At 45.6% G+C, this 14,773-nt stretch overlaps 1 protein-coding gene across 3 annotated transcripts in view; it reads left to right on the top strand.

Annotated features, from left to right (window-relative positions):
• Positions 1-14,773, top strand: part of AKT3 (AKT serine/threonine kinase 3) — a 297,009-nt gene that overhangs the window by 161,893 nt on the left and 120,343 nt on the right. For all 3 annotated transcript variants that reach the window (XM_032801103.2, XM_032801111.2, XM_032801112.2), the window contains one exon: positions 14,306-14,417. In XM_032801103.2, coding sequence (XP_032656994.1) covers positions 14,306-14,417 — 112 coding nt within the window. The remainder of the gene's footprint in view (positions 1-14,305; positions 14,418-14,773) is intronic.

Here is a 14,773-nt window from a genome sequence, read left to right as displayed (position 1 = left end):
TGCTTTTGGCACCAAACCTTACCTTTGATTTTCAGGATCCATTTGCAACCCTTTTGAAGAAAGGGTGTTGGGGACCTTTTCGGTCCATCTCAACTTTACCATCTCATCCCACCGTCATCTCTTTGTCCCTGTAATCAAATAGATACTCCACACAACTTTGTGCAATGCATGTTGTGGCCTACACTACAGGACACATTAAGGGCCATAGTTGATCTGCCTGGTTGAGTTACTTGGATCTATCAGGGTTGGCACCAGCATACTTGCCACTCCTGGGTCCATCGACTTTGCTTTCAGCATCACAGTCTTATCTTCTGCCATAATATTCAATCCCACTGGCACAATACTTGGCCCTGTTGGCATCCTACCTGGCCCCCCAATACGAATGCCTGCTCCTTTGGCCTTCGGTCTGCCTACACTGCCATCTATTCAGTCAGTGTTCCCACCTAAAGCACTGGCACTAACGATACTCCTACCCTCATTGGCTCTGCCACCTGCTTTGTCACCATACTGACAATCTCTAGAAAACTGAAGACTCTCAATCCCAGATATACTTGGGGTTTGTTTACACAGACATAGATGATGGTGCCGATGACATCCCAATCTATGGAATGTCACCAGATAAGAACATTGTGAGTTCAGTGGTTTCCTCACCGCATCAACAGTTCCAGGAACCGTTGAACAGGATGGTTTTCCCACTCTAGCTGGGTGCTGCTGAGACTCCAGTTGAAAATTGGGATCCTTTATTTGACATCTTGAAGTTGAAACCAAAGGATAGTATTTCCTGGCCTATCCATAGGGGGCTGCTTAATCCAGCTAGAGAGGGGCAGGGGCAACAGGATGTACCGGATCAATACTCAGGACTTTTTTTTTCACTTCATCTAACATCTTAGTGCTAATTCCCTGATGCAAAGAACATGACCACCTCTCAAGTAGACTGTGGACAAAGAGGGATGCAGACCGGAATGAGAAATACCTGTTGTTCTGCATATAGAGTTCTTCCCTTTGACCTTTTGATTGTTCTGGAATGCAGCCATTCCACCAAGATCAAAGCCATACTCATTGCATCACAGTTATGCAGGGCTGGTCATGTGTTGAGGATGGATGACACCAAAATGCCAAAGCAGTTGCTGTATGGTGAATTGAAAGTGGATAACTGCGCGTGAGGTGATGAGAAGAAACAATTCAAGGACTCACTGAAGCATGAGTTGAAGCAGTGCAATATTGATCTTGACACCCGGGAGTCATCAGCATAGATAGAGCAGCATTCAGTGATGGGGTTATTCAATTTGAGATTAATTCCCATTTGGCTCTTGAGGCACAGAGGCTAAGTCATAAACAGTAGCAGATTATGCAGGCACAGACTGTAATCCTTTCCTCGATATCAAGCTACATGTGCCTTCAATGAGGAAAGGACTGCCATTTGCAGATTGATGGTTTTGAGCCACAGTTCTTACAAGATAAAGATATTATATCAGCATAATTTCTGATGTATGCAGAATGACAACAACAATAATTAATTGCACCAAGGGTATTCACAAAATGCTGGATGTAGCAGCAGCACATCTAAAAAAATCCCAAAGGGTGCAACTTTGGACAACTGGCTTCTTAAGGCCAGTTCACTTCATTCAGTAGGTCTAATGTGCTAGCTGTTTCACAGGCTAGCGCTGGAAATCAGCTAGGGGAAATCATGTCAAATCCCATGTTAAAAGATAACATTTATAAGTGAGACACTGGACTTGACTGTAGGCTCAGCATTCCTGCAAGAGGAGCAATTTTTCCACATGCTACAGTTCTGTAGACCCGACACAATCAACCATGCCAAAGGACAGGGTTTTTCATGGGACTTGTTTGTGACACTTCATACAAGACTCCCCATAAGACCTTCACAGCACTGGCTGGCACAAGTATACACCCCAGACATGGACAGGCTACAGAGGCATGTCACCATTCCACTAGGGGTGCTACAGAAATTCTCCTGGTTGAAGTACAGAGAGAATGCACTAGTAGGGGAGTACAGTTCAGCCCTTGGTTCCAGGCACTGGTGGTCTCAGCAGATGCACCCATGTGTGGCTAGGGAGCTCACTTTCAGGAGTCACAAATTCAGGGTTTGTTGAATTTGCAAGACTCCATACTTCATTTTAATGTTCAGGAACTTTGGGTCATACACTGACACTAAGATCATTCCTGCCCTTTGTCTCAGGGAAAATAGTTCAGATCCTAACCAATAACATTACTGACTTGCATTATCTGAACAAACAAGGGGGTGCTTATTCCCCCATATTTTGCCAGAAAGTGATGAAACTCTGGCACTGGGGCATCCACCATTATGTATAACCTGTAGCCCTACACATGCCAAGAATACAGAGTATCCAAGCAGACTGTTTGAGGATGCTGAATCAGGGCCAATGCAAATGGTCTTTGAATGAGATGGTGGCTCAGCATTTGTTCAGCAGATGAGGAACTCCTGAAATAGGTCTGTTTGTCACTAGAGAACACTAAACGCTACCTACTGTGATCCAGAGTGGGCAGGGACAAGGCCTCACCAATACCGTCCTATTGCACTGGTCCAGTGACTTTCCATATGCACTCTTGCCTATACTCTTAGGGTATACAGAAGATCCAAAGGGACAGGATAAAAGTTCTGTGGATAGCATTGGTGTGGCCAAGACAACACTGGTAAACCAATTTGTTGCAGCTCCCTTGGGAGCCCTCGTACCACCTACTCCAATCTATAGACTTCCTATCCCAAGCAGCAGAGAAAATTCTCATCTTAATTTTCCATCCAGGCACCTGGAGGTCTGGATGATTGGCTTCTAATGGGTCCTGACCTTAGCTGTGGTGCAAGAGTAATTGAGATCCTGTCCTAGCCAAAAAACCTGCAGCACAACAGTGTTATGGACATTTTTATGCTCAACAGTTGGTAAAGGCTTATGGCTGGAGTCTGCCTGCTGTGGGTATGTCTACACTGCAATTAAAAAAATCCCTGGCACCTAGTCTCAGGGTCCAGGTCAGCTGACTTGGGTTTGTGGGACTTGGACTGCAGGACTAAAAATAAAAGTGGAAACATTCAGGCTGGAGGCTGGCCTCTATTGCATACTAGAACATATGCCAAACTGCTATTTCAGCCTGTTATCCAGGGTTTTTCCACACCACATCAACTAGGTTTCTCAAGGGACAAATCCATGCCTTTCCTTCTGATAAAGAACCTACACCGGTGAGGGATTTAAATGTAGTCCTTGGAAAGCTAATACCTAATTGGCTATACCTTCTGATTAGTTGGAAGAGGCAGACTGACTCTTAAGCCCAGCAGCAGCAGTTCAGCAGCTGCTCAAAGCATTCAACCATAGCTGTTTTAGCCTGTGCCTGCTTCTTCCCAGCCCTGCCCCTACCTTGTGTAACTCTGGGTAACCTAGTTCTGACACTGGGTTCTGACTCCTGATTCCAGCTCTGATGCTTGGCTCTGGGATCTAGCCTCTGTCTGACTCTAGCTACTGATGCCTGCTCTAACCACTAGACCCCACTGCCCACATCCTGGTCACCGCTCTAACCACGAGGCCTGATACCTGCTCCAACAACTCGACCTGACTATCCACGTTCTAGTCACTGAGAGTCACTTCCTGCATTTGCTTGTGTTATGCTAAAGCAAATGTCCCTTCCAAATGGAATTAGAGTCCATTCTACATGAGCCACAGCTTCCTCTGTGGCATATCTATGATAGATACCTACAATGGAGAGATGCAGAAAGGCACGTAAAAATTCAGTTCATACCTGTGTTAAATATTATGCCTCTTGTACCCATCTATACCTTTAAACCTCTAAACTTTGCTCTTGTTCAGATGCTGTGTTCAAGCAGGGAGTGATCGCTTTTTGTCCTCTACAAGTGGTACAGCTTGCTACCTTCTCTCAAGTGGGAATGCACAGAGGTCCTGGAAGAAGAAAGGAAGGAACTTACTGGTAATTGTTGTTCTTCAGGAGTCTCCTCCGTGCATTCACATTTTCCACTCATCTTCTCTTTTTCAGACTTCCTGTCATGCTTTGGGACTCAGCGATTCAGGAGAATGAACTGACATTGATAGGGACTCCGCTCCCTTTATATATACTCAGACCTCAGTCATCAATATCGGGGGCATTGTGCACCCCAACAGACACAGTTTTGGTAGAGGTTCCTTGCATCAACACCAGGGAGTACCATATTCCACACGGGGGGATGCACAGAGACATTTCTCAAAGAACAGCAGTTATCAGTACGTTTCTTTTATGGGTTTTCCCCTTCCAGGTTATATGCATTTGTACCTGACTATGCGTGCACTAAGGGTCTCCTTTGAGTGATGGCCCCTATTATAACTATGAGTACACTGTGCACAAGTAAACTATGGTAGTTCCTACTCAGGTCTAATGTATATAGCTAACATTTGTTTGTTAGGTAAGCTAAAGTACCAATTAATTTACCAATATTGTAGGGGAAGTGGAGATGGACAATGGGAAAAGATATTTCTACTAGCATAAACTATTTCTTCATTGTATATATGAACATGGTATTAACATCACACAAACACACGATAGTACTTCTTTTTTGGGAGTTTGAGTGGGTGGAGAGGAGAAGAATTGTATTTCCTTCCAGCTGTATTGTATGGCACTAAAGAGCTTTAGAAAGGATTTGCTCTCAGTGGTCCACAGTTAGTATTCTAGGGTCTGATTCTCTTTTGGGAATTTTTTCATATTAGCATGTGAATGTTAGGTATGCAATTAGTACGGTATCATTTAGCTTCGGAGACTTGGGTTTCAATCTTGACATGAGTCACCAATTAAAATGGGTTGCTTGTCTCATCCTTAAAGCTAATGGACATTTGTCTATCTCATATAACCTTCACCTGCTTGGCATACTGTAGTTTTCAATTTCTGCTGAAGAGGGACCTATGGCTGAAATGATTTGAGGATGGCATGTTAGGGTTGAGATGCGTAAGAAGAGCTGTGGGGACCGTATTGTATCTGGCTCAGGTTATTGCTATGAATACCTCAGTTTCATGAGCACTAAATTAACCAAAAAAATTGTCAGATTTATTTGTGTGTTTAATATAATCTTCTGCTCTCTTTTTTTAAAAAAACACTACCACTGGCATGTGAAGCGCCAGTGTTTGCACCTTCCCTTATTGCATGAGAGCATGCAATGGTAAATCATCAGTGGGTGCCAGTACAGTACCTCCTGGGGGATCAGAAGTAATAGAATTTGGAGCATGACCAACTATATCAAGGCACTTTTTATTCTGTAGTGTGGAATATAATTAACCTGTTTGTGTCTGCTATGCAACGGCAAAGGTTACTTCTCTTGATCAATAAGTTGTAATGCCTACTCTCTGTACAATAATATTAGTCATAACTTTATGTATTTTCTTTCGATCATGCTGTAATCTTGGGAAATTACCTTTTTGTGTTCAAAGTTCCCCACTCCATAGCAGAACTCATCTCTTGCATCTGCAGCTGGGAGCCTTCTGATCAAGTTAGCGAGAGAGAGAGAGAGAGAGAGTGCGTGTGTGTGTGTTGCTTAATACATGGTCTGTACTCTTGTCCAGCCACATCAACAAATTGTGTTGCTGTTGGAACCTATGTGAAATAATCATGATGACCATTTAGTGTTCTTTTTAGCTTTTATGGTGAATTAATGTAATTGAGAAGAAAACTGGTGATTAAATGGTTAAAGTTATAGAATTCAGACTAAACTTTTTAATAAAATCTGAACAGATGATCTGCCTTTTTCTTTTTTTTTCTTTTTTTTTTTTTTTGAACTGGCAGGTTTCAGGCCCTCTAATTGGCTTCCCAGTTTTACAGAGTAATTACAGCTTCAAGCAAACTTTGTCATCTGTGGTTCAGAATGGTGTAAAGTAAACAGAACATTTTGAAATACAGCTTGTAGTTAGAGCTGCTCAGGAAAGTTTAGCTAACCTAACTAATTTAGATAGCAGCAGCATTTTATTTGAAAATGGTAGTTTACCTAATAATTCGGAAGGTGTCAAACATTTTGTAGCCATAATGAATAAAGTTAACCTTTGGCATTTTACATCATCTTTTCATTTTAAGGAGGTAAGTTCAATAATTCAGAAAGGTCCTTTGTATTTTTTAAACTGTCTTTATTTTTTTCCCATCGTAGATAAAGGATCAGAAATGGCCTGAAAAGATACATTTTTTTCTAAAACTGTATTGCCAATTTCTGTTGTTCACCTAGTATTGTAGTCTTTTGAACATTAGTCTCCACTGAGATGTTGTATTCTGCCTAGTATTAAAAGGTCAGAAAACTTTCATGGTTGATCTTGAATCCTAAAGTCACTGAAGGATTTAGGATTAAAATTTGTAATTCTAAATTATAGATGGCTAGCATACAAGAACACAAAGTTGAGTCTGTTTAGTGGCTTACTCATCTTTTTGAATGGTAATTTAGACTTCCAACTGTTTTGAATTGAGATTCAGCCTTTTAATTACATTTGTTTATGTATAGTAACAAATTTGAAGAGATTATGGTGGCTTGTTCTCTTCTCTTGGTAGTGACCCAACTATTGCTTGAGCATCCTGAGCCAGCTCTTGGTAGCAAGCTTCACTTATTCCTCTGTGCTTTGTACTTCACTTTCCAAACTATTTTTTCTTTGTAAGTGTAATGCAGCTTTTCAGTAGCTAGTAGAAAAGAATTATAATACTCTATATTATAGTACTCGCTCATTCATCTTTACACATATTTTTCATTAGCTGTCAGTAAAAGGAGAGGTCAACAAATGAGCTATTGTTCATTTTCTAATCATAGTAGGAATGTTGCTTGCCCAAGTAAATGTGCATACAATAGCTTATGAGGGGTGTGTGTGTGTGTATGCCAGATGCCAGTAAACTTCAGTGCTTTCACCTGCTTGAGAAATATGGGTAAAACATTTGATTTTTGAAGTGTGTTGTTACTGTGCTTTTCTAAAACTGTTTTCCTTTTTTGAAGAGAGGACATTAAATTAGCATCTTAAAATTTAGTTTCAAATAAGAGTTCTACATATGTTTGGAGAGTATTAGAACCAGAGCTGGTCAAAATTTCTGAATTTTGATTTTCCAATATTTTTCTTTGAAATTAAAAAATTTGGCAAATGCACTTCTAATGAAAATTGTTCCAATATTGACCAACTGTAATGACAATTACTTCCAAACTACTGTTTGCTAATTGCAGAGCCTAGTAAGAAGTCAAAAATGAAATTTATTATTATTCTTAATAATAATAAACATTTGTATAGCACTATAGATTATGAACAGTGCTTTATAAGACACAGAGTGAACTCCAACCCTGCCTGAATAGTAATTTATTATATTACCATGTGTTTGCAATTGGAGATAATCTCTCTCTAAATGTATAGAACATGAATGAGTGCTGAAAAAATAATTAAAAATGTGCGAGAAAAAATATTTATTATTGTAAAGGATTTAAAGGCTAAATCTTGAGTCAGTGCACAACACCATCCAGCATTGAAGTCAATGGAAATTGCACATGATTATCAGTTCTTGAGATTTTGACCTCAGTCAATAAACTTAAGTGGACATTGACCACAACATTTTGAATATATATACAACATTTTCAAAAGATGTGTCTCTACAGGCTTAGAAATGTTTTTGTTTTTGTTGTTGTTGTTTTTTAAAAAGAGTGCGTGATTACATATTAAAAACTTTTGCACCTAAGCATTAAGTAAAGAGTTAATTTATATTTCCTGAATTATGGGTCCTTAAGAATGTGATCTTTATGTAACTTTTCTGTGGAATTTCTTATTCGTCTTTGAGTTATTGCTCATGTGTATTCCACAGTAGGTGTGCTCGCCACTGTGCACCGGTGCTGGAAGTTTTTCCCCTAGCAGTACCCATAGGGGAGTGCCCCTGCGACCCCTGGAGTGGCGCCTCCATAAGGGGTGCTGTGAATTCCCCCCACCCTCAGTTCCTTCTTGCTGCCTGTGAAGGTGCTTCAGAACTGCTCTGCTCCAGCTTTGCTGTAGCTCATCTCCAAAACTGCTTGTTCTTTCAGTGTATGGTATCTGTAGGTAGGTAGTTGTTTAGTTTAGCTAGAGGTCCATGGCATGCTCCGTGCCCCGGGTTTTAAGTCATGCAACGCTTGTAAGTGATCTATGCCAGTGAGTGATCCACATGCAGACTGTCTACGCTGTTTGGGGGAAACCCATCTCAGTGATCCCTGCAAGCCTCGGACCAAGAGAGAGAGAGACATTAGGCTCCAGGCTATTGTGATGGAGTCGGTGCTGACCCCAGCTCTGGCGTGCCACTCTGAGTTGGCACCGGGCACTGTGGTGGTAGTGCACAGCAACCCTTCGATGCCATCAACTAGTTGGGCACGCCAAGAAGGATAGGAAGAGGCCGCCTTCGCTGCAGCACCTGAGTAAACCCGGGACAGAGGCTAGACCAATGTCAGGCAGTCCTCGATCCCCACCAGCCTCTAGGCTTCCAACGCAAGTTGAGTGGAGTAGCCCGGCCCATTCGGAGCAGGCCTTCCTGGATGTCTGGATGCCCTCCACACCGGAGGCCCTGCAGGCAGCCCAGGATGTTTGGTCCATGCAGATACCAGGAGGACTGCCGACATCAGCCCTGCACTCCAGAGGCAAGCCACTGCTGGGATCTCCGTAGTCACCCCTGGCTTGGTAGCGGTCTCAGTCGAGGGAACATTCCTGATGCTGTTTGCCTCCCAGCAACCATTCAGGGCAAAGTCCACGGGGATTTCCCTTGACGCCCACCAGGCTGTCTGGTTGGGTTCCGTCTGACTGAGAGTCTTGGCACCACTCCGTCTTGAGGAGCGAACACTGATGGGACTGAGGCAGATGTCGCTAAAGGTCCTCTTCTTGGAGGGGCTATTGCAGTTCATCATGGCACAAACGTAGACGTTGTTCCCATTCGGGGTACCACTCCAGGACTCTACCATGGCACCATCGCCGCAGCCTTGGGTGTTGATCACCAGCGTATCGCCGTCACAGGTCTGCCCGCCAGAGCTGATCGCGGAGCAGCTGTTACCAACAATACTAGTCCTCCACGTCAGGATCGTGCCTGGTGCCGTGGCTCCCCCTGGTCAGTGGCAGGTCGTACGTCCTCCCAGCCTCCCTTCGTAGTCGTCCATTGATAGGCCAGGCCGAACAGCCGGCTCCACCGGTGCCACAACAGATGCAGTGGGCACCGTGGCCCCCCCATGCAGCTCCCGGTGGCTGGAGCCTCCGAAGGGCCATAAGCCTCCCTCTCCAGACCTCCGAGGAAGGAGTAGGTGGGACATATATCCTCGGCACTGTGCCCGAAGTCCGACCAGGTGGTGGACCCTCTGGTGCCTGTGGACACACAAAGTGCCGTGCCGGCGTCAGGACAGGAAGGAGTTTAAAGTGCTGATGGAGGAGGATACAGTGGATGCCAGGGCAACCCTGCAGGTGGCTTCGGATGCAGCAGGCATGGCCGCGCAGTCCATGAGAAGGGTGTCGTGGCTCCTGCTTTCTGGGCTGTTCAGCGAGGTGCAAACCTCCCTGCAGGACCTCTTATTTGACCGCAAAGCTCCGTTTGCGGAACAAACAGACAAAAAACTACATGGCTTGAAAGACTCCCGCATGACTCTCCAGACTCTGAGTCTCTATGTTCCGACTCTGGCTAAACCTGAGTTCAAGCTGCAGCAGACTCCCCGCTCAGCCCACCCACTTAAAATACGAGACCGCTTATAAGAAGTTGCAGGACTATAAGAGGTGCCCACAGAGGCAGTCTCGGCCTGCCCCCCGAGCCTGGGTCCTCCAAGGGCAAGCAAGTGGGGTGGTTTTGACAGGAAGCCTGGAGGCACCCTGCCAATTCTCATCAGGGATCCACCCTCAATAAAGCTTCCCTTCTCCAATCGGTTGTGTGCTTTCCTCCTGGAGTCGTCGCAGCTGACCTTGGACTGATGGGTCCTCAACACCATCTCCAGGGGCTACACCCTCCAGTTTACTTCCTCCCCGCACAGTGCTCCGCTCCAGCGGGAGGTGGGGTGGCTCCTGGGCTTAGGAGTGATGGAAGTGGTAGCCGGGGAGTTCAAAGGCAATGGGGTACTATTCCTGCTATTTCCTTATCCCGAAGGCCAAAGAGGGGCTCAGGCCCACCTTGGACCTGCGAGGCCTGAACCAATACATGGTGAAACTCAAGTTCCACATGATCTCCCTGGCCTCCATCATCCCCTCCCTGGATTCCAGGGACTGGTATGCCGCCCTTGATCTGCAGGACGCGTACTTCCACATTCATATATTTGAGGGGCACAGAGGCTTCTGCCGTTTCACGGTGGTGCAGGAACACTACCAATTTATGGTCCTCCTGTTTGGTCTGTCCACTGCCCCCAGGGTATTCATGAAATGTACATTAGTGATGGCGGCCTACCTCAGGCGCCGGGGGGGGGTCCAGATCTTCCCCTATCTGGACGACTGGTTGATCAAGGGCAGCTCCTGGTCATAAGGGCAGGATCATGTGGCGCTCCTTCTGTCCATGTTCACCAGTTTGGACCTGTTGGTAAACAACACCGAGTCCACGTTAGTCCCGGTTCAACGCATAGAGTTTATTGAGGTGGTCCTGAACGCCTCATGGGCCAGAGCCTCCCTCCCACTGGACAGGTTTGAGACCCTGAACGGTCTCATTGACATGGTCACAAGGTTTCCAGTGACAACAGCCAGAGCATGCTTCCAGCTCTTGGGTCACATGTCGGCGTACACGTTTGTGGTCCATTACTCCAGACTCAGGATGAGGTTCCTCCAGTTCTGATTGGCCTCGGAGTTCTCCCAGGCCAGGGACAGGATGGACAAAGTCTTCACAGTACCCGAGCCAGTGATCACCTCCCTATGCTGGTGGTCCTCCCTGAGAAACATACTCCAGTGGGTCCATTCATGGGCAGGGTCCTGTTGCTGGACTTAGTGTCCGATGTGTCGGACCTGGGATAGAGGGCCCATGTGGGAAATGTTAAGACACAAGGTCTGTGGTCGGCTCAGGATCTTACCCTCCACGAAACATCAAGGAGTCAGGGCAGCAAGGCTGGCTTGCATGGCCTTCTGCTTGCACCTGGCGGGCTGGATGGTCAAGGTCCTCACGGACAGCACGGCCTCGATGTACATCAACAGGCAAGGTGGGACCCGATCTTCTACCCTCCACCATGAAGCCCTCAGGATGTGGGACTTTGTATAGCCCACAACATCTGCCTACAGGCCTTTCATCTGCCGGGAACCTGGCATGCATGGGCAGATCGCTTGAGCAGGGATGTCTCCTCTCAGCACGAGTGGTCTTTCCACCCAGATGTGGTGCATAGACTTTTCCAAGTGTGGGGAACTCCACAGATGTACCTGTTCGCAACTTGGCAGAACCGTTGCTGTCCCCAGTTCTGCTCTAGGGGAGGCTGGGACGGGGCGCTATCTCCAGTGCCTTCCTCCTGTTTTGGTCAAGCAAGTTTGTCTATGCCTTTCCCCCATTCCCACTGATCGACAAGGTCATGGAAAAGATAAAGACAGACAAGGCCAGGGTCCTTCTGATTTCCGCAGCATGACCCAGGCAGCACTGGTACAGGAGGACCCTCACGGACCTGGTGGTTGTCCCACTGTGGCCGTTGTCGTCCCGCCTGGACCCTGCTCTCCCAGGACCAGGACTGTCTCCTCCAACCCAACCTAGCAGCACTCCACCTCATGGCGTGGCTGCTAAATAGGTAGGTAGGGAGGAAAGGACATACTTGGACAGGGTTCAGCGTGTCCTTCTAGAAAGCAGGCAGTCCTCCACGCGCCGAGCCTACTTGACAAAGTTTTCCAGATGGGCGGACGAGTGGGGCATTTTGCCAGTGGCCACCTCGATCCAGCTTGTTCTGGACTACCTCTTTCACCTTAGAGCCCAGGGCTTGGTGTCCTCGTCAGTCAAGGTGCACCTGATGGCCATATCGGCCTTCCATCCGCCGGTGCAGGGCCACATGGTATTCTCCCATGCAATTACTGGCTGATCCCTTAAGGGGTTGGATCGGCTCTTCCCGTATGTTAGGCCCCCTTTCCCGCAGTGGGACCTAAACCTGGTGTTGGCCTATCTCATGGGGTCCCCGGTTGAGCCGCTAGTCATGTGCTCCTGGTCACACCTCTCATGGAAGGTGGCCTTCCTGGTTGCCATTGCGTCAGTTAGGCAGGTCTTGGAGCTCAGGGCCCTGACCTCTGAGTGACTGTACACGGTGTTTCATAAAGATAAGATCCAGCTCTGCTCACACCCTTCGTTCCTCACGAAAATGTCTCCGCCTATCACATGGGTCAGGACATTTTTCTGCTAGTCCTCTGCCCCAAGCTCCCTGCATCGAGTGAGGAGTGCCGCCTCCACATGCTAGATTTGAGATGAGATCTGGCTTTCTACCTGGAGCAGACTAAGCCATTCAGAAAGTCCTCACAACTGTTCATCTCCTCGGCCGAGCACCTGAAAGGTTGGCCAATCTCCACTCGGTGGCTTTCCAACCGAATCACTTCGTGCATCCATACCTGTTATGACCCGGCGGGACTCGGGCGCATGCCTTGTCAGCTGCCTTTTTGGTCCATGTCCCCATTCAGGACATTTGTAGGGCTGCCACGTGGTCTTCAGTTCATGTGTTCACCTCGCATTATGTGATCGTCTCCCAGACCAGGAATGATGCCGGGTTCGGCAGGGCTGTGCTCCGTCTTGAGAATTTGTGAACTCCTACCCACCTCCAACAGATACAGCTTGGAATCACCTATTGTGGAATACACATGAGCAATCACTTGAAGAAAAGACAGTTACTTTCTCCATAACTGGTGTTCTTTGAGATGTGTTGCTCCTGTCTATTCCACATCCCATCCTCCTTCCCCTCTGTTGGAGTTGTCTGGCAAGAAGGAACTGAAGGTGGGGGAAGTGTGCAGTACCCCTTATACCGCACCAAGGAGGCGCACTCCAGGGGTCGCTAGGGCACTATCCTATGGGTACTGCTAGGGGGAAAACTTCCGGCACCGGTGCACGTGGCGAGCATGCACACCTATTGCTCAATAGACATGAGCAACACATCTCAAAGAACACCAGTTATGGAAAAGGTAGCTGTCATCTAGCTCGTTCTCTGAAATGCCTTATCTATTTTGTCTTGATTTTCAGTTATACATGGGAAGATCTGGATGAACTTACTCCTTCCTTAAGAAATTTTGAAGAATTTAACTTAAACATAACTCTCTTCTTTCAAAAATGTACTTGAAAAAGCAAACTTCTACTTATCATTCATTGTATAGGAATATATGTTTGTGAATATAGTTTTGTGAATTAATGTATGTTCATATGTACAATATTGCAAATATTTATTTTATTACGTTTAATGTATTCAGTTTTTAAAAATACATTGATAAATTCCTATCTAGTGCTCTGGGTAACTATCTTATGCATTTTAAAATTACAGCATAAATATATGCACCTCAACTGTCAGCAATCTCAGTTGCTTTAACAAACTGAAAAAAAAAATAGGCTTTACAGTATGCTTGAAAGGTAAAAAATATGGCTCTGACAGAGTTGGGGGAGCAAGCTGCAAAATAGAGAACCACTCACAGAGACTGTCCTGCCAGCAGCTCCATCTTCTTTATATTGAGGGAGCTCCATGTTGAGCCCCTCTGCTAATCTTAACTGTGTCAGAATGCAAGGGGAAAGAAGCTAGTCTCTCCCAGACCATTTAGGGTTTTATATATTAAAAACGACACCTTGAATTCCATCTGGAAGCTTATTAGAAGACTGTGCAGATCATAATATGCTCTTTATAAGTTGTCTGCAACATTCTGTTAGCTTCAGCTTCTGAATGATCCGAAGGTATATCCCCATGGAGAGCACACTACAGCAATCTAATCTTAAAGTGACAACAGCAAGAATAATTGTGGCTTGGTTTGCATTGTAGAAAAAAGAACACATTCATCTTGCCAGGTGCAGATGGAAAAGGGTCCTTTAGCTACAAGCACTACCTTAGCATCCTTGAGCAGTCCAAGATCTAACACCACCCTCAAGTTGCACACCTGTTTTACAAGTAGAGATCACTCTCCCTGTATGAGAGACACTGATAAAATTCCATCAGCTCTTCTGGATGTTTCCTCACGCCCCCAAATATTATCTCAATGTTGCCTGCAACTAACTAGCTTTCGTCCATGCCCCACGTTCAGCTAGGCATTGGGTAATTCATTCCATGGCTTCTTACAAATACTGGATGTGTATATAAACTATAATGTAACTAATTAATTTTATTTGCTCTTCTCATATTATAATAGCAATACTTATAAGAAAAAAAATGTCCTTTATATCTTTCTAGAATGCCAGCTAATGAAAACAGAGCGACCGAAGCCAAATACATTTATTATTAGATGTCTTCAGTGGACAACTGTCATAGAGAGGACATTTCATGTAGATACTCCAGAGGAACGGTGAGGAATGTTATGTCTTCCAAATTTTTGGGCAGAAGTTTCAGCAAATCTACCAGTGTGGCACAAGTCTTGATTTTGATTACTGGCAAGTTAAAGAAGTATGAGCTGGATGAATGGCCTATAAGGTGGATAGAAAGCTGGCTAGATCATGGGGCTCAACGAGTAGTGATCAAAGGCTCCACATCTAGTTGGCAGCCGGTTTCAAGCGGAGTGCCCCAAGGGTCAGTCCTGGGGCCAGTTTTGTTCAATATCTTCATTAATGATCTGGAGGATGGTGTGGACTGCACTCTTAGCAAGTTTGCAGATGACACTCAACTGGGAGGAGTAGTAGATACGCTGGAGGGTAGGAATAGGAT

The sequence above is a fragment of the Chelonoidis abingdonii genome, chromosome 3 (genome assembly GCF_003597395.2).
Source record: "Chelonoidis abingdonii isolate Lonesome George chromosome 3, CheloAbing_2.0, whole genome shotgun sequence".
Lineage (NCBI taxonomy): Eukaryota > Metazoa > Chordata > Testudines > Testudinidae > Chelonoidis > Chelonoidis abingdonii.
This window is presented reverse-complemented; position numbering and strand designations above follow the sequence as displayed.